We start from the raw sequence: 20,728 nt of genomic DNA, 5'->3' as shown, positions 1-20,728 counted from the left end.
CAAAAATAAAACATTATGTAAATATCCAGAGGATTAGGCATTGGCAGATCACTGGTCAAGTAACTGCCATCAGTGTCACGTGACTCGTGTTGTTTTCACAGACCATAGAGTACAAGCTTTTTGGGGAAGCCCTGGGTCCTTACACATTCATTGCATTCTGTAAAGGATGGAATGGACTGAGGAAGCAGCATATTCCTATGGATCTGTTGATAACATGTTGATAACATGCTCATTTACAGTATTCGTCTTTTCAGCATAAAGCAGATCATAGCGAATATACGTAGTATGTAGTATTTGGGAATCTGTAAGTTGTCTGATTTTCTGTCTTTGCAACCATGATCCTGGTTTTTGCTCTATTCAGTAGTGCACAGTGGGAAAGAACCACTATTTCCTCCTTAAAAACATACATTCCTGTGATGATGAGCAACAGAAGCAGACATGTTGTATATTTGAAAGCCAGGTTCAGTTACTCAAGAAAAGAAATAAAAAAAAGGAGCAACTGGAAGGACAGATATCACTAATGTTTTGCCTGGAAAAGACAGTGTGGCCAGTCTGAGTTGCCATATTAGTGATGTCTTGTCAAATGGATGAAGGGTCACCTTTTTGCCCTTATGTTCTGGATTACTACAGAGGAAAGACTGTGTTTGTTACTGGTTTTGCACTGCTTTCTGTTGCTCCTGTAAGGAAGCAAGGCAAGATATTAGTAAGTGATAAGAGACCATGGAAAAGTGCTGATGGCAATCCTGCTGGTACTGAGCTCATGTTTCAGAAATTCAAACACTGTGAAAATAGGATTAAACTCATTTTCAAGTCACAGTTGGTAGTTTTCTACATGAAAAATTTTTTGGATGAATTCTGAGAAGATGCAAGGCTCTTGGGAATCTTCCTCAAGGGATAATGTATGTACACAGTGGGGAATTTGAGTGGTTTTTAATATGATACTCTTTTCTCTTAGAGCCTTGGCAACAGATGGGCCTTCCTGCAACAGACTATAATGACAATCTGAGGTGGTGTTGATACTCTCATGTGGAGCACCAAACTTCTGTTTGTTGTTTTTATATTGTAAGAAATCAGAAATGGCAAATGGTAGCAAGTCCTGCCTTAGACTGTTCTGCTAACTTCTGTGCATTTCCAGTTCTCTGTTATTTAGGTTAGGGATACAACTCAGCAAATCATGAGAATTGTTATAAATATATAGCCCTTAATTCTGTGGGGTCATGGTAACATAGCCACTCAAGGGAGAAGTTCTTTGTTGTCAACTTTGTTGCTATGCGATCAATGCCTTAGCAATACTGATTAGTAATTGATGTCATGTTGCTTTATATATGTAGCTTATTTAGACCTGATTAATGCACATAAAGTCAGTGGGAAATCTACCAAATTCAATCAAGACTTTAAATAGGAACTGCAAACACAAACTGACTTAGAACATCCAGTGACTAAGGAATGAGTGATAACCAGTTGGTTTATGTGTGATCTGATGGTGTTAACCTTCAGATCTGGAAGACATCATGGACTACAGTAATTTGACAAAATTGTGACAAATTTTGAAGAGAGCACCAGTAAGAGAAAGTTGTGCTTTCCTCTCTCACAGCTTAAAAATGGAGCCAAAGACCAAAGGACTAAAACATCAACAGCAGCAACATAAGAAACTGCTGGCTGCCATGCTTTCTCAGGACTCCTTTGATTCTGCTCAAAGCACAGCTCCATCTGTAACTGAAGAAGATATTGACAATGAAGATGATGCAATGGAACTACTGGGTAACTGCAAAAAATTATGTGTATTTTCTGATTTTTTTATTGTAAGTGTAATACACAATCAAACATAGATTAGTCTCTCTATAGTCTCTCTATAGTCTTTCTATTGAAACTGTTCTCTATATTTGAAGCTAAAGTATCTAGCAGCTGTGTGAAGGTTCATAAGTTTTAACTTAAAACTTTCAGGAGAAATGTAATGAAGACAATAAATATGTGTGAATAAACGGCCAACTGCATTAAAATCCCATGAAATGTCAAAAGCTTCAGGTGCTTAAAGTAATTAATTTGGTTTCCTACAATTGCAGGTTCTGCATGTATTTATGCAGAAAGAACAGAATCGGCTTCGTTGTCTTTCATCTGGGTCTTCTTTTTCTTAGCCGTATCAGAGTTTTAACCTCAGTGGATTTTATTCGAGACTAACGAGCTACAAATAGCTTATGCAATGTGAATTTGTAATCTCTTCAGAGGATCTGATTGTAAATTTCCACTAGACCATATTGTATTTTAAATTGTAATGTAGAAGGCTTGATGCTCACTGCTTCCTCCCTTTCCTGGAAGCACTAATTCTGAAAGGAGGGACATTGTTGAAGAAAATGAATTTAAAGTCTCTTTTCTGCCATTTTTCAATCTTTCAGTGTAAGATGCTTAAAAAGTAGTCATGAATTTAAGTATTTTTTCCCAATTTTTGCTATATGGAACTCTATGTGGGATCACAGCATGGGAAATCTGTAACTTCTGAATAGGTCAGCATTCTTATGTTTACAAATTCTGGAAAAAATATTTTTTTTCAGGTTGGACCTTAATCTAAAAATCAAGAAAACACATGGTACTCTTTTTTTCTGTATATATTTCTGTTGCTTCCTTACTATAGTTTTCATAGAATCACAGAATAGCTGAGATTGGAGAGGAGTGCTGGAGATACCTAGCTCAACCTGTTGCTCAAAAAAATCAGCTATAGCAAGTTGTTGTGAATGAGTTTTAACTACATCTAGAGGTGGAGACTCTACAACATCTCTGGACAGCCTGTTCCAGTGCTTGACTGTGCTCATCATAAAAAAGTTTTTATTCTGCTTAATTAATTGTGAATTAATACATAATTCCCTTTTCTTTTTTTAGTAGTTTTAAGTTTGATACATGCGTTTGTTTTACAAGAAAGAAGAAATAATGGGCTGGATCACTCAGGTGTCACAGTGGGTCAATTAGTTCTTTGTGTTTGAAAGGTCACAGTGTTTGTGACTGTAGGCTTGCAGTCTTCATAGAATCTGTTGCTGTTTCCAGAATTAATCCATGGATTTCAGTGAAGGCCATAATTAGTCTCTGGCTGCGTTACCTCCTTATTTCCTTCTTCAATTTACAGATCTTTCTGACTTTATCAATGTAACATAAAAAGAAAGGTGAAAGGGTGTCTTGTGCTGGTGAAAACCACAGGACTACTCTAGGATTCTGTGGCATCTGGAAGGTAGAGTAGGTGAGTGTGTGCGTGTTCTGTTATTTGCCTCATTATTTGCCACATACAGGATAGAATCTTTTGTTAACTTTTGTGGAGATAGTGAGAAAAATGTATCCAATAGATAACATTATATAGGTATAGGTCTTTCCTTCCAGACACTTGAATCCCTGAAGGTATCTGGAACCAGAAAGGCAATATAAAGGAATATGAGCAGTAGCTGTGCTTATAGTGATTATAGTATGGCCATATTATCGTAAATAGCACTGATAGAAAGTTCAATATACACATCTTGGTGTTGAAAATGCTGTGCCTCTGAAAAACTGGCTTGTATTTTAATTCTCATTTCGCAATTTGTTGACACTATATGTGTTAGGTTTGATATAATGGGTAGGCTACATCCTGCAGAACTGCTCAAAATTTGAGGATATGACAGTGTTACATGGGAAAGGTATTTTATTTTCTTTTGAAGGTAACATAAAGAACTTCAGTTTCTATTAGCAAACAGGTATTTTTCATTGCCTTATTTTCCAGGTCAGTAACTGTTTGATACTGAAATTGATTTTTTTTTAATAATGTACCACATTAATCTATTAACTGCTTGATGCAGTTAATAGATGGTCATTTCTTTAGTTCCTCAAGGCCTTTGGCAACATGTAGAAAACTGACTTTAGACATGATAAATTATACTAATACTAGCAACGGGTTGTTCCTCTTTATTGTCTTTCCCAGCTGAACAAAACTTTCTCCATTATGTGACTAAAATACATCATTTTCCAAAAAGAGGCCAAAAGGCCCTGGGAAAGATGATATGTGAGTTGTACTACCATCTTCAGAACAATTTTCTGGCCCATAGCCTGTTTTGTTGGGGTTTAAGTAGAATGATTGTGTGGGAGAAAGTTCTGTGATTTTCTCATCATGTTTCCTTTTGCTGAATCTTCTTTTTTTGGAAGCTATTGGGAAATTGGGAAATCTGCAAAACTACCAGTGGGCATCTGCTGTGTAGTGCATGCACAGAAGCTGACACCACTGGGAGACAAGAGGCCTGCTCTGCATGCAGAGACTGCCTGTACTATATATTGCAAAGTTTTCGGTGGCAGATGTAATGCACTTGGTGCAAGTGTGTGTAGCAGATCTCCATTAGAAGAGCACTCCGAGTTCATCAGGTGTGGGTTTAAATACCATTTTGAGGGAAAAGTTTAACAAATACCATATTTAGTATTTTTTTCTTTCTGCCAATATATAAACTCCCTGAGCAAGAGAGATGTAGAAGTCTGTTTAATGTCATTCATGGAGTTCATTGATTTCAGTTCATCTTGTGGTCCTTTGCTAAGAGACAGCAACATCTGTGAGAATATTTTAATTGATCTAAGTATAAGCAAAGCTCTAGCTTGTTATTCAAAGAACAGGAATTTGGTGTTTAAAGTCCTAATGGAACTCTGCTCTTGAATTTTACTGTTCTTAGTAATATAGATGTTTGATGTTTGCATAGAGTTTTTAGACTGACGATAAATTCCAGTAAGCTAAATAAGTTCTGTTGTTTGGCTAAGAGTGTGTTTGTAGTCAGTCATCATGGCTAGGCTTCGCGAACGAAGATTTGGGAAGGGCTCTACCCACGTTTCTTGCAAGCGCGTTGGTGGCTAAAAAGGCCAATACGAGAAAGGCAAGTCCGGTTGCAAAAGACACAGCAGAAAGACTCCTTAGATGGTAAATTCTGCATGGCTCGGTTCTTTCTGCGTTGTCTTTTCTCCTCAAGACTGATCCTGCGCGCTTTCCCAAAAGCATCAGCAGCGATATAAATGGACTGTCTCCAGGCCTCCCGATTAGAGGCCAGAGTAGACCAGTTATGGTGATCAATATGCCCGAGGCTGAGTTGTTGCTTCAGGGAGTCCTTGTATCTTTTCTTCGGAGCTCCTCTCTTGCGGCAGCCGGTGGCAAGTTTGTAAGGTTAGAATAAATTATTAATTCAATTAGTCCCATATTGCAATACTTATTGTAATTTCTGTTTAGATAAGCATAAAATGGTTTGAAAGTGAAGTTCATTGTGCTTCATATTGCTGAAGTGAAAATGGAGAGAGAAAACCAATTATCGTTAGAGATACTAGCTTTTCTTGAGTCGAAATAAGTTACATCAACTAGTAAAAAGCTACAAAATAATGATTAATTTTCAAGAAATAGATGTGTACTGAATATAATCATGTGCAGGAGCCTAAAATGTCATTTGTTTACAGTCTGCACAAGGAACCAAAATTTATTTTAAACTTGTACCTAAAGAACAGAATGGAGAAAGTATAAATCCACTACTAAACCATGTACTTAAGCACCACCTCTACGCATCTTTTAAATACCTCTGGGGATGGTCACTAAACTACTTCCCTGAGTAGCCTGTTCCAATGCTTGACAACCCTTTCCATGAAGAAATTTTTCCTAATATCTAATCTAAACCTCCCCTGGCATGACTTGAGGCCTTGTCCTATTGCTTGTTACCTGGGAGAACAGACCAACCTCCACCTGGCTACAGCTTTCTTTCAGGCAGTTGTAGAGAGTGATAAACAACCCCAGTTCCACTAGCTGCTCCTCACAGGACTTGTGCTCTGGACCTTTCCCCAATTGCCCTTCTCTGGACATGCTCCAGCACCTCAATGTCTTTCTTGTAGTGAAGAGCCCAAAAATGGACACAGGATTCAAGGTATGGCCTCACCAGTGCTGAGTACAGGGGGACGATCACTGCCCTGATCCTGCTGGCCACACTATTTCTGATACAAGCCAAGATACTGTTGGCCTTCTTGGCCACCTGGGCACACTGCTGGCTCATGTTCAGCTGGCTGTTAACCAGTACCCCCAGGTCCTTTTCCTCTGAGCAACTTTCCAGCCACACTACCCTAAGCCTGTACGGGGCATGCATGGGGTTGTTGGGACCCAAGGGCAAGACCCAACAGTTGGCCTTGTTGAACCTCATACCATTGACCTCCACCCATCAATTGAGCCCTCTGTAGGGCCTTCCTTTAGCAGGTCAGCGCTCCTGTCATCTGCAAACTGAGTATGCCTTCAGTCTGCTCATCAAGAGCTGTCCCCAATACTGAGCCCTTGTGACCAGGCACCAGATGGATGTAACTCCATTCACTACCACTCTCTAGGCTAGGCCGTCCAACCAGTTTTTAGTCTAGTGCACCCATCCAAGCCTTGAGCAGCCAGTTTCACCAGGAGAATGCTGTGGGAAATGGTATCAAAGGCTTTACTTAAGTCCAGGCAGACAGCATCCACAGCCTTTCCCTTGTTCAGTAAGTCTTGTCATAGAAGGAGATCAGGTTGGTCAAGCAGGACCTGCCTTTCATAAACCCCTGCTGACTGGGCCTGATGCCCTGGTTGTCATCTATGTGCTGCATGATGGCACTCAAGATGATCTGCTCCATGACCTTCACTGGCACTGAAGTCAGACTGGCAGATCTGTAGTTCACCAGATCCTTCTTCTGGCTGTTCTTGTAGATGGGTGTTACATTTGCTAACCTTTCGTATTTGCATAACAATAAAGTATCCTTATATTCTTGCCCTGATCTTGTACTCATCCCTGGGAAAGGGATATCCGTGAGGTGCTGGATAAATTGATATCCAAACTACTTTGTACTTCTTCAGGACACTCAGGGTAGTATAGATATACTGCTGGGAAATGATTCAGTGGCAATAAATGGATGTAGTTACTTTTGTGCCTGGCTCTGTTTTAGTGAGCGTGCTGACTCTCCAGTATTAGTAATCTGCAACAACCTCTGCATATACTTATTCTTGAGCTTACAGGGAAGCTCAAAATATGAATGTTGGATTTCAGAAGCTGGCTGGGGAGATTTGGCGCACTTGATTGACTAGTCTGTGTGCTAAATTGCTGCCAGTTCCAGAGCAATCACATTCTCTTTTTGGAGCGTGCAGGGAAAGGAAGCAAGAAAAAAGTCAGTTACGACTGTCAAGCTCGTACTTTAGTAAGAAATGATAGGATTTCTTCACTTGGAGATGTGGAAGAGAGCAATAGAACTGCGTGAGGTCTGGTGAAGCTTCCTTACTACTCAGTTGTACACAGCTAAAATCACTGTCTTGTGCTGGGCGAATAGGGTTGATCTAGAGCTATCAGAACAATTCGGGGAGGGGACAGCAGAGTGAGAGGTACCATGATTACCGGATTTTGGGTATTGCAACCACTTACAGCTAGTGTTTGACCTGCTTCAGGGAGCTCCTTGGCTTTGGGGCTCTTTCCAACTACTGAGGAGAGACTGTTCATCAGAGTAAGTTGTTGATAGGTAGAGGACTTAATCAAAGAGAGATTTGTGATTTTTGTTCATATTGGGAGGCAAGGATGTGAAGGCAAAAAATTATGTCAGAGCTTAAACACATCACAGCTTAAAGTTATTTTTCTTGTTAATATATGGCTGATTACCGTCATATTTTTCTGAACTGCCAGAGTATCCATTCCTCTGAATAAATTGTCCTTTATTTTACATACAGATAAGTTGCTTACAAGAAGATAATTGCTGCCAATAAGAGCACTCAAAGAAATTGGTTTTGATGGGTGGCCATAGAGATTTATTTATATTTTATTTTATTTTATTTATATATATATAAAATCACACATATAAATTATAAAAAAAATACATAAAATATATTTGTTTCAAAAGTATTTCTTACTTTTTTACTCAGTTTTACACCCTGAATCATAGTGCTGTTTATAATATTGGACAGAATTTGGTGGTATAACAATGCAGAGTAAGAATTGAAGCAAAATGAACCAAGTCAAGACTATGAATGAAATACTTTAAAATGTAATTTTCTGTCCTTCTTTCTAAAGTAGAATTTGAGAGGAAGGTGTTGGAAATCCATGTAGAAAAACTGATCCATTGCCATGCATTGCAGAACACCACAGTAGCTTTTTCAAAAATTCACATTATGTTTTCCTGAGACCTTCATTACGTAGTGAAGCCTTTTCAATTGTTGAAAATCTAATTTAATGCTACTTACAGAAAATAAAGGTTTTATTTATGTTTCATAATGAATATAGATGTTTTAGGTTCTGGTACAGTTAGTGGAAAGTATGACATTTCTAAAACAAAATATTTGTTTAACCTGATGCACCCAAAACTAAGGGAGTTCTCTTGTAATGTTATGAATATTTTGTCTTCTTATGTAAGTATTATGATTCAAAACTTGTTATGGATTGTTTCCCAGTAGATTTTACTGTATTTGCTTCCTTTTTCTGTTTTATTTGGTTTTGATAGTTGAGTTTGGCACTCTAATGGAGTTTGGGGCATAGGTTATTTGGGGTTTATTCCTAACTAGTATATTAAAGTAGGTTTTAATTGCTGCTTTTCTTGATGATGTTCATTTATATTAGTGACTTCTATTAAGAGTTAGATTTGAAAATATTGAGCCTGTTTTCCTGCAAAGACTGATGATATATGCCATGTAAAGTGATCATCAGAACACACTGATAATCGATATATATAATTTTTATTACATTCCTAATACCAGAAGCTTAATTTCACAGATTTAGTGAAATTGTGTTGCCACTTTTCAAGACATGAGTTTATATCCTTCTCATGTGGAGTGCAATGACTCTTTCAGCAGGGTCTTGGGAGAAACAAATGATTTATGTATTAAACTGAGTGCTAAAGCTACTCCTTCCTCTGCCATCAAAGAAAAGTAGAAATAGGGAGAAGAAGGTATATTAACGTTATATGTCACTGTAGATAGATACCACTTATATGAGAACTTCAGCTAGCACATATGAATAGATTCTGTAAGGGAACAAAGAGTATTTTGATAAATCATATCCTCGAGTTGCTACAGAAATTGAGAATCACAGAGCTGCATCCTGGTCTCAAAGAAAGAGTCAATATTTAGGTGACAAGTCATGAAAAGGCTTCAGTCTACTTGAACCTCTTATTTAAAAGTCTTATGAAAGCTAATGAGTGGTTCAAATACATAGCTGTGCTCAAAATAGTGCAAGGCCTAAGCAGGTCTGAAGACTCAATGACAGTAGAAAAAGTCATTTTTTCGTACTTTTTTTGACTGTTTTCTGCATCTTTCTGTGTCTCAGTAGGTCAGGTAGATTTGTTTCTGTTTCAGGTGAAGTTTATAATTGAGCTGATCCCACGCCCCTGATAGTGGTAGAATGAGACTGTGGGCTAGGATTTTATGAATGCCATCATAGTAATGAGAAATCAGGTATCTAATACATTGCTGGCATCTCACTCTCCTTCACACAACCAACTTGGGGTCTTGGGACTTCTGGGCCCCACTCATCGGATCCAGAGGAGGACCAGAACCTCGACTGGACTGCAACCACCACTCTCAACCAGACTGCAACCACCACTCTTGACTGGACTGCGGTCACCATTCTCACCAGCAGGTTTTCCTCCCCTTTTACTTTGGACTCAGGGGGACCACGTGGGGCTCAGCACGGGGGCCAACGAACAGCCAGTTACTAGAAGTCAGCTTTTAATTTTGGCTTGTAAGATTAGCTTGTGCTGAGACTTGATATCCAGTTTAGCAATTGCTATAATTCACAAATGTCACTACGGTTTATTGACGCAGAACTAATAGAAGGACTATTCATAAGATATAGATAAACTCTGACAAATTTCTGAATGGCAGGAGCTAAGTAGGGATACTGAATGTTTGTTACTTTGGAAATCAGATTTAAATCTCTATGTCACACTGGACCTACTAATGTTATTTACTCCAGAAGACTGATAACTTAGTTGTTAATATGTAGTTAATTATTTGGGTTTAGATTCACAGATTTGCAATGTGGATTTGTAAGTATGAGAAAGGGACTTAGAATTCGGTGTGTAATTTTATTGAGAGGAAGTGACTGGATTGTAAGATCTTTTCTCAGACTCTAAAACTGCCATTTCTTAGTATGAGCCCTAGCACAATGAAATTGGAGTTGACAAGTACTGTAACAGAGTGGGGGAATAATATTACAGCTTCAGGAATACATTTTTCTGCAGAACTGGGATATTTCAGAATAACTAGTATTCCCAGTAGAAACAACAATGAACTATTACATTCCATATCTCTCCTCAGTATAATATTGTCTACAAAGGCTGAAAGAATGAAATTATGGGAAGTATCCATGATTCAGAGAAGCGATAGTACAGTTAAGAGAATGAATAGAAAAACAGAGCCTTATGTTGCTTTTCCCTCTAGGCTATTTAAAAAAAAAAAGGGCAAAACCTCATATACAGAAATGTGATCCAAATGGGAAGTTAGGTTTCCTGAAGCTTTAACTGCTGCAGCAGATCTGTTTACTTTGGTGTGGTGGAATATAACAGTTTTGAGATAAGAGGATAGTAAAGAAGTAGAGTTGTTGCCTTTCCCATGGGGAGATTCAATCTGTCCTTACAGCTTGTATTTTCTTATAGCCCTTTTTTAAAAAAAAGAAAAACAAAAATTAAATGCATGGACTAGTGTACAGGATATAAGTTGTGATAGTAAAAAGATTGCATAAGTTATGCTGCAGCAAGTTCAGCAGCTAAGAACACATGACGTCCCTTTTAAAATTGTCCAGGATTCTTCACAGAATCACAGAATATGCTGAATTGGAAGGGACCCACAAGGATCATCAAGTCCAACCCCCAGCCCTGCACAGGGCCATCCCCAAGAGTCACAGCATGCACCAGAAGAGTATCTTCCAAATGCCTCTTGAACTCTGTCAGGCTTGGTGCTCTGACCACTTCCCTGGGGAGCCTGTTTGAGTGCCCAACCACCCTCTGGGTGAAAAGCCTTTTTGTAATATGTAAGCTAAACCTCCCCTGACACAACTTCAGGTCATTCCCTTGGGTCCTGTTACTGGTCACCACAGAGAAGAGATCAGTGCCTTGTGTGAAGTTTCACCCATTTACAAAAATGTTCTGAGGATCAGAACCTGCTTTGCTGAAGCACAGGGAGGTCACACCAACTACTGCGCAAAGCAATGTTTTACCAAACAAAACATACAGGCTGAGTCGAACAGATTAGATCTAGACTTCAGAAGGAAAGTGAAATAGGTAATGACATGGATACATTCTGTGTGATTAAAAGACATGCAGAAGGGTTTAAAATATTAGGTGGTTTAGATAACCTGGACAGGAATTATATCTGTCATGCAAACATGCATGAATGATTGCTCTATTTCCTTATTCCTCTCAGATCTATATTACTTAACATAAAAAGGCAGTTTCAAATATGGTAGCAAGTATTAGAGATACAAGCTGCACTTTTAACTAACCAGCTGCTGATTACAAGTTCAGTCATCCAGAAGGGAGGTTCATTTACTGATGAGAATTGTATTAGCCCTTTAGTAATGCCAAAGTTCTGTCAAACCTCATGGTTATCTCCCAAATGTGATGGGAAAAAAGAAGCTGCAGGCTGATTGAAAACCAAAATGAATTATTTGATTTTGGTTAGGAAGAAAACCAGGTGCAAAGAGAGGAGAAAAAAGTTGAAGAGTAGTGTCCAGTTAAAAACTCAGAAGTAAATATATTTTTATGCCACATTGTAGAAGTTGATACACTGAAGTAGTTAATATTAAAATTATAGAGGTAGAAAGTTAATATAAAATGACCTAGACAAGTTATTACAGCCCATTACAGTTGTTTACCTTTCCTGAGCCCTTGCAGTGGACTGAAGTGCCTGAAATTATCTAAATAAGTGGCAGTGAATGGCTTCCAATTTTTGCTTTCTCTTCAGAACAAGTAATTTAAAAAAAAAAAAAGTAGCAGGTTTTAAAGGCTGATTAGTAGCTTAGCAGCTGTGAGGGCAGTACCAGGAACTTAAAATGAGGATATGAGTGCTGTTGAGTAAAAGCAGAACTAATAAGTTTGATACATTTAGCTCTGAAAACATGTCTAACTAACAGTTTTGGGGGGAATTAGGAGAATGGCAAGATAGATGGAAAAGTCAGTCCATCTAACTTCCATCTGATCAGTCAGATCACAAAGTTGAAGATGGGCCAGACTGTGTGATAGAAACCTATATTTAGCTAGAAGAAACAAAGAATTACTTCAGGTTAGATGAAGGTGTAGTATTAACACCCAGGCTCCAGATAGAACAATCCTAATGGAAAATTAAAAAAAAATCAGTGAATAGACAATAGACAATATGGATTTATATAGGCATAATTGGAAATTTTGGTAGAATATGAGGGGATAAAATATGGGTGTATTCAGTGCAAAGAAGCATCACAAAATTACGCATGCAGGCAGATAGAATCTCTACATACAGTCAGCAACAACCTTGTGTCTCCAAAATCCCTGAAGGAGACTATGGATAGTGCACATACCTATGACAGAGGTGAGAAGGCAGTGTTATTTAAAATGCAATGAATATAGTATTTTTAAAAAGAGGTGTTATGACCTATACAGAGCAGGTGAGAGATGATGTCTTACAGTAGTATCTTACAGACAGATACAAGCTACTCACTGCTGCAGTCTGCAGAGAAAGTACAGCATTGACATCTGGGGAAGCGAGGAGAGGAAGCTACAGAACTAGGTAAGAGCAGTGCTGGGAAAAGTGTCTGGGCACCTGAGAGGCAGAAACATCTAGTTACAACTACTACACAGACTAGTCAGGATACTTTGGAGTCTCTGCCTCACTTTATGTTTTCTTCAAAATTCATTAAAGTTGTTGTAATATTACTGGGGCTTATATTTGTTTATTTAGATTAAAAAGGAAATGGAAGCAGGGTTTTGAAAACATTTAATTTTTTATTAAAATTTTAGGAGACTAATATTGTTAAAGAAATTAAATAATTCAAAGGCAAAATAAGCTTATGATGGATAAGTAATATTTTCCTTTAAATCAGTGATGAACAAACTACATGAACAGTGGACAATAATGGAATCTTCTTTTTCAATATTGACCAAATCTAAAGATTTTTGCTTGTTTTGTACTGATTTCTTATAGAAAGACATTCTCCTTAGTTTTATACAATACAGTGAATTTAGTGGAACCTTATTTAAAGGTTTTTGTTTGGATGCAAAGTTATATCTTGTGTATCACCTTAACACAATTATTTGGACATACACAAAATTCACTGCTTAGAAAGTCATGATTTTCTCTGAAAATGATTGGTATAGGCTTAATCTTCTGTAGTACTCTTCAGCACTGACTCAGTCTAATGCCAGTGCCACTGTGACAGCCTGGAAGAGTTTATTTCCAGTTCCAGAAGTGAGCTTCTTGTAATATACAGGAAATAGTAAGTACAATGACTTGGCATATGCATCACTGAAAACCCATCTCAGTGTGACCTCCACACTGAGATGAACACAATTCCAGAAGTGGACTGATAGGCTCCTGAGCTAGAGGTTACTGCTTTTGGCATACTGGTTTTAGGTGCTGCTCTGCATTTGCAACTCATTCTGTATCAAATTGGTGCTGCAATGATGTCTTTATCCTGCACCAAATATTTATATGCTGAAGACTTTCTAATTGGGATGCTGTGATTGCTGTTTACCCTGAAATTTCAATGATATCAGTGGGAATTATGTTCAGGTGAGACTTCTGTCTGATAACCTTACTTTTTGTAGGAATCTGCAATGTTAAAGCCATGCAAAACTGTGAATGGCACTGGGAAAAAACTTAGGCTTTCCTGTGCAAACAGCCTTAATAGAACAAAGAGACCGTTCCTTAGTGCATTACTACTCCTGGAACATTGTATGAATTATTGTGTCTATTTGCAATAGGATTGGACCATACAGATTTAGCCTGTCATTTTTGTGTTCTCTATTTATTTTGCATTAACAATAGTTTTCAGTTTATTATATAATAAGAAGCCAACATAATGAATGTGATTTACTGATTCTAATTAATTTATAGAGACTGTCTTTTAAACAAGCAGTTAAAATAAAGAGCTTAGTTGCAAGTTATTCTTCATAATAATATATATATAAATATATATAATATATATATAATATATAAAATAATAAAATTCTCATGTATTTTATAGTAAAAATGAATACAAATGTAATTTTTTAAACAAGAGAGTGCTTCTCCAGCTTACAGATCTAGTTCCCCAGCCTACTGGATGATTAGAAAATAGGAATGTTTAGCAAGGGAATTGTCATTATTGATTAACTGAATTTTTGGAATGGCTGGTGAAGCCTGTATTGTCGAAAGGAAGCTGTGTCCACGAGGGGGCGCTGGCGTTTTTCCTTAGGGGTTGATTAACCTAAATATAGGTTAGATTTGATCTGTTTAAAAGGCGAACAAAGTGCTTCACTTCGCAGTAGAGAAATACTGTATGGGCAAGAAAACGCAAAAAACCCCAGTATACTGTAAACCTGTGCTAGTTTTCTTTTCAAAGGTTATACAAATAAAATAGGTGCTTTATTCTACTAAGAGGTGTATGCATATTCACACTGAAGACTGCATGTGACTGATAAGCAATTTTTAACTAATGTTCTTTAGTCCACCATAGTAAGCTCTGACAGAATCTTTTTTGTTAACTTTTTGCAAGGAACATGGATTTTAAAACTGTGATTAGAGAAACGTGTGCATCGTTTAAAAGAAACACACAGAAGAAATGAGAATCAGATTTAGTTTTTACTTCTTGAAATTAAAAAGTAACATTTTCATATGAGAAAACAAACATCTTGTTCTTCTGTATAATCAAGAAATGATGAAATGTGCAACAAAAATTAAGCTTTACAGACCTCCATTTAGCCTGCGTTATAGTGGCTATCTTTGAAACTACACAAATTTGTCCATTTTAACAAAATGTGCTTCTTTTTGCCAAATTTTCCAAGTCTAAATCATTGATTCTGCAAGCCTGTCACATGATCCATCTAATTGTACAAATTGTGAATACCTGGTTTATGCCATCTTGATTGATGTAGAAGCAAATGAACTCAGAGAGCAACACTTGTCAAAATGTGGCAGAATCATATCAACAGTTGTTGCTCATAAAGACTGCTGCTGCTCCCCTCTTGTACATGTAATTTTTCCCAATTTTTGTAAATCTACTGGCAAAACAGTTATTTAAGTACGGGGAGGGAATAAAATGTGTAGAATGGAGAAGAAGGGCTGATGTTCTGCTAAGGTTCCTGAGTTTAAATTTTTGCAAAAATGAATTTTTTCATCGTTGTGATTCATTTGAACTTAATTTTATAGCATTTGCAATTAACTTAGCATGTAGTTAATGCTAGACTTGCCAATGGGGACATTTAAATAGTGCTGGAAAATTATTTACAGACCAAGATTGTGACATAGTATATGAAATAATGTGCTTAATTGAATATATGTACAAAACTACAGTTAATTGTATGAGGCTAAATTAACTAATTATTGTGGCACAAAAGATACAAGGAACCTAAAGTGGTCATCAAAATTATTCCTCCTACCACAAAATTAATTTAATTATTTCCTGTTTTGCTGCAGTGATTATGGTATCCTCTTCCTGGTTATGAAATTGATATTATTTCTATAAAATGTTTATCATAAGGTTTAAAAATAGCTTATGTGTACATACCAGAAAAATAAACTCTTTGAAAGAAAATTTAAATGTGTTAGAAATTAAAAAATGGACTCAGTATCTCCTACTTCAGCTGTTTAGAATTTTAACCAATTTGGTTCTTTAAAATAAAAGTGATTTTGTTGTTAACAGAATTTCTAGTCAGTGTCTTCAAAAGACACTGCATTGGAGTAATAGGAATAGTTTGGTTTTTTTAAAAAATTTTGTTAAAAGTAGTGACATACATGCACTTTTTGCAATTAACTTATGAAGTGTATGTTAATCGCTGTAGAAACTAAGTAATACAGCTGCTGTCAAACCTCTTCTACTGAATTTATTATGTAATGTGCTTTCTTCTGAGAAGCTGTAGGTCAAATGAGTTTAAAGGGCTTCCTTCTTTTTGGCAAAGCAAAATTTTCATTGTGTATGTATTGCTTTCTCTTTTCAGACTTTAATTCATACTTTTAGTTTGTAGCACACCTGGTCCTTTGTTAGAATCATGTGGGAAAATTGAATTTTAAATGGTTCTAATCTTGACGCTATTTTTCTGGCAAGTTGTTTAAGGTGTGACTATTTTTTATTATTTGATTTGTTTCTACAAAAGCCTATCTCAAATAATTGATGAGTTAGTTAAGTCTGTTGAAAGAAGGTAGTGTTCAGAGGAATTGTGGTTTAAATGAAAAAAAAAACCACCCAAATGCTTCTCTTTATCTTGTAAGGGGAAAAGTTGTTTGTTTTGCAAATTCTTTTGTGAAAAGAAATAGAGCACAAAGGTATAATCGCCTACTTTTTAAGGGGATCCTGCTATAAGATAGTAATACAAGCCTTTGACCTATGAATATGAAAGGCTCAAAAGTCTATAAGGTAAAAGTCAGTGCTGATAGATTTATTTTTTGTGTGTGTGTGAATAATCACTTCCACATAGAATATTAGGAGAAAAATCAAGCTATTACCATTCAAAATATGCTTTTAAATAATATCTATTTCTAGAGCACAGGCATTGCCCATCTTCCCTTCAGTGAGATCATATCTAATAAACTATGATGATAATTACAAACACATGTAAGTTTGCATCAATAATGCTACTGAAAACCACTAGTAGCTCAACTTACTCTAGACAAGAAGGTATTTACCTGAATCTGTGATGCAATTCAGCTGTAATTCTTAGGAGATAGTGCAGAATGGAGAATAGTGTGAATTATTTTGTCAGGACATGCCATATATTAACTGAAGTGAGTTGGAATGAGCAAGAAAGGAATGCAAGAAAAAAGGCATAATTGTAGCTTAACAGGCAAAAATAAAGTGCATTTGTAGGGATTTCACTGGTGACAAAGAGATTCAAGGAGCAGTACCTTTGTGAGCTCTACCTCTAGTAAGTGGGTTATCAAACATAGAACTAAAACTTTTTTTAAAGTGTGTATAGATGTAAAATGGCAGGACATTTAATCAGAACTTCAGAAATACTAGACTTAGGGTTCTGTTGCATATGTCATTTGAACTCCTTGTATGTATGCATTAGAAGATAATCTTTTTAATATATGATTACAGTTTCTCTTGTTCTGTGGGTCTGTTTTCAACTAAACCCATTCTTTACTTTCCTCTTCATTTGCGTTGCATTCCGTCTTTTTTTTTTTGTGCTGACTAGCAGGCATGGTCTCAGTTCTGGTGCTTGGTGAAACAATGCTGGCAAGCATCCAGCAGAACAAAAAAAATCACTAGTTGTCCAATACTGGAGCCTTTGAGAAAAATGTATTATGTAAGTATGGAGTATTCCGTATTCCTGTACTGTAGGCAGAGTAAGCTGCTAACCTTATGAGCTTTTACTAACTATGGATAACTTTGAAGTTTTGAGACTTTTACAAGGAGACCACATTGACTGGGTTTTCCACAGAAGTCTCAATAAGATGTCTGATAGCAATGAAGGTCTCATGACTTGCTGCAAAATTATGGATTCAGCACAGGATTGCCAGCTGGTTAAAGATAATTGTCTTGCTCTTCTTTGCACTGATGCGACCTCTCCTCGAGTACTGTGTGCAGTTTTGGGCACCACAATGTAGAAAAGACATTAAGTAATTAGAGAGCATCCAAAAGAGGGCCATGAGGATGGTGAAGGGTCTGGAGGGGAAGCCTTATGAGGAGCAGCTGAAATCACTTGATCTGTTCAGCCTGGAGAAGAGAAGACTGAGGAGAGACCTCATTGCAGTTATAACTTCCTCATGAGGGGAAATGGAGAGGCAAGTGCTGATCTCTTCACTGTTGTGACCAGTTACAGGACTCAAGGAAAGGGCATGAAGCTGAGTCAGGAGAGGTTTAAGTTAGATATCGGAAAGAGGTTTTTCACCCAGAGGATGGTTGAGTACTGGAACAGACTCCCCAGGGAAGAGGTCACAGCACCAAGCCTGAGTGTGATTCTTGGGGCTGTCCTGTCCAGGGCCAGGAGTTAGACTCGATGATGCTGCTGGATCCTTTCCAACTCAGCATATTCTATGATTCTATGATTTGGTGTCCCAAGTCTAAAAACTCCTTAGTAAAATAGATATTTGTCTTAACATGGACAGACATACTCCTAACCCTTAGAAATGGATGCAACAATTTAACTCAATAATTTATTTTTTTTTTTTACTTTTTTGAGATGTGGAAGAAGTAAGGCAAAAAATAAGATGAAATGGCAAATATTTATAAGAAACTGAAGAACAGTCATACTCTAGAAATTGTTCAAGAGATGAAGGTTTACTTCTCACGAGTGTCTTTATCTTAAATTACTTTTTCAGGGTGATGACTGAAATAAATCTGCAGAATCATGTTCTCTATTGTTCAGAAAATATATACCACTTTTTCCACCTGAAGTTCAGTATATTTAATATGGATGACATCAAGTAATCTCCAGCAGAAGTCTGTGATGCACATATATATGTATGTAATCATAGAATGATTTGGATTGGAATGGCCTTAAAGATCATCTAGTTCCAAGCCCCCTGCCATGGACAGGGACACCTTCCACCAGACTAAGTTGCTCAGGGCCCCACCCAACATGGCCTTGAACACTTACAGGGATGGGGCATCCACAATTTCTCTGGGCAACCTGTTCCAGTGCCTTACCACCCTCACAGTAAAGAATTTCTTCCTAATGTCTGATGGAAATCTACCCTCTTTCATTTTGAATCCATTCCCCCCTGCCCTGTCACTACATGCTTTTGTAAATAGTCTCTCTCCATCTGTATTGTAGGCTTCCTTCAGGTACTGGAGGGATGCAATTAGGTCACCCTGAAACCTTCTCTTTTCCAGACTGAACAATCCCAATTTTCTTAGCCTTATACATATGGGCATATCTTAGCCTAATCTATTTTTTTCTGTAACTACAGGATTTTGTACTTATTTGTTACAAGTAGGAGGGTATTATGACTGAGACATTACCATGAAGGGGAATATTGTTGTAATATTATAAATTTGAAGTCAAGAATTACAGTGTAAGAATGAATGTTGCAACATTCTCACAGTTTGTTGCCAAGAAAAGGATAGGACATTTCCCGTGACAAGTAGTTACATCTGTCTTCTGTGTTTCCGTGTACCCTAGGGATTGCTGAAACTGGCAGATTATTTTTAAATTGCAATTTAGTTTTGAAATTGTGACATTTATAAATCACATGGCTATTTAGACATGCCTCAAAGAAAAAGTGTGAATATTAAAGTGAACTGAACAGCTGACATTTTTTATTATTTTCTTTAAATGTTTTGTTCCAAATAAGGAATTTTTAAATTTGTTCTTTGTCTGAAGATGCCCAATTCCCCTGCTGCAGGCTGCTGAAATAGACATTCTTGACAATTTCACAGCTACTATTACCAGGGAAAATGACAAGAATGTCGATTTCACAGAGGAGCTGCTGGGACTGGCAAGATCTGTGGCTCAAGGGCAGCCCCTCTGTGGGTTGTGCAATGACACGCCTGGGCCACCTAGCTCAGAATACAAGCATGATGTATGTCCAAATCTGCAGTTAGGAGACAGGGTTATAATGGCACATTGACTTCAGTGTGTGGCATGCAAACCTGATCTTTGGCTAGAGATAAAGCCTCTTTAAACTGAGGCTTCCAGCTTGGAAACTTCCAGGCCCTGTGCTCTGAGAGCAGATGCTGACTGGTACCAAGTAGGCTTTCTCAGGCTTGTGTGATAGCAACAGGTAGGGTCTGGCATCACCATCTCTGAGGAAGACTTACCAAAATCATTGCTGTTGGGTAGAAAAGCTGGAGTAAATCTGTGCTGGATTGGGTATCAGTATAGGAAACCTGGTATTTTTTGAATGAAATATGCCTAAACTTAATGATGCAGTACTTTTGAATATATCTGTAACACGGGCATCTGAACATCAGTCATCCACTGTTAGTGCAAAGGCAATTTTCACTGGAGTATTTTTGGTGACATTCAACTAGTATAGATACAATCATGAAACATGTTTGAAACACAGAGCAGATAACACCAAAGTTATCTTTTCATTTTCAGCTCAGAATTGCTTTTCCTAAAAGAAGGAATGAGCATTTGGAATGTTGTTGGTGATCATCAAAGTACATTTCTGTTTTTAATGCTCCAGAGCAGTTGTGCAATTCTGAAAAGCTTGTGCTCTTTTCACCTCTAGAGAGGCATTGCTTAACTAACAGTATGGCAAATATTTCTGTCTGTGGTTTTACATATTTTAACTGGATGGGCTCTGAGCTATTGTATTTTTGCATGCTCTGTTAAAATGAGGTGAAATTTAGAGAATAAATAGTGCTTGTACCCCCTAGGCATTGTATGGTTTCTTAAAGGCAGTCTGTCCAATATCACATGAATGGCTCTTGGCTGTGAAATAGATAATGTTTTCTTGGTGTAATCAGGCTGCATGAAAGGAAAAGCTGCCAGGATTTACAAAACCATTTAATACATGGAATGGTTCTGACACAATTGTGAAGGCAAGGCAAAACCACATTTCTTTACAATAGTATTTGCCACAGCATAAAATTTCTGAGAATTTGAAAGTTACACTTTGACCCTTAGTGATGTAATGTTGCAGTATCTC

General features: G+C 37.4%; 1 protein-coding gene across 7 annotated transcripts in view; it reads left to right on the top strand.

Moving 5' to 3' along the window:
- Positions 1-20,728, top strand: part of CUNH8orf34 (chromosome unknown C8orf34 homolog) — a 161,726-nt gene that overhangs the window by 63,800 nt on the left and 77,198 nt on the right. For all 7 annotated transcript variants that reach the window (XM_027698274.1, XM_027698647.1, XM_027698499.1 and 4 more), the window contains one exon: positions 1,595-1,761. In XM_027698274.1, coding sequence (XP_027554075.1) covers positions 1,595-1,761 — 167 coding nt within the window. The remainder of the gene's footprint in view (positions 1-1,594; positions 1,762-20,728) is intronic.

This window comes from Neopelma chrysocephalum, unplaced genomic scaffold (genome assembly GCF_003984885.1).
Source record: "Neopelma chrysocephalum unplaced genomic scaffold, ASM398488v2 Primary Assembly neopelma1_22, whole genome shotgun sequence".
Taxonomy (NCBI): Eukaryota; Metazoa; Chordata; class Aves; order Passeriformes; family Pipridae; genus Neopelma; species Neopelma chrysocephalum.
The sequence above is the reverse complement of the archived record's forward strand: the minus strand, read 5'-3'. Positions and strand labels throughout refer to the sequence as shown.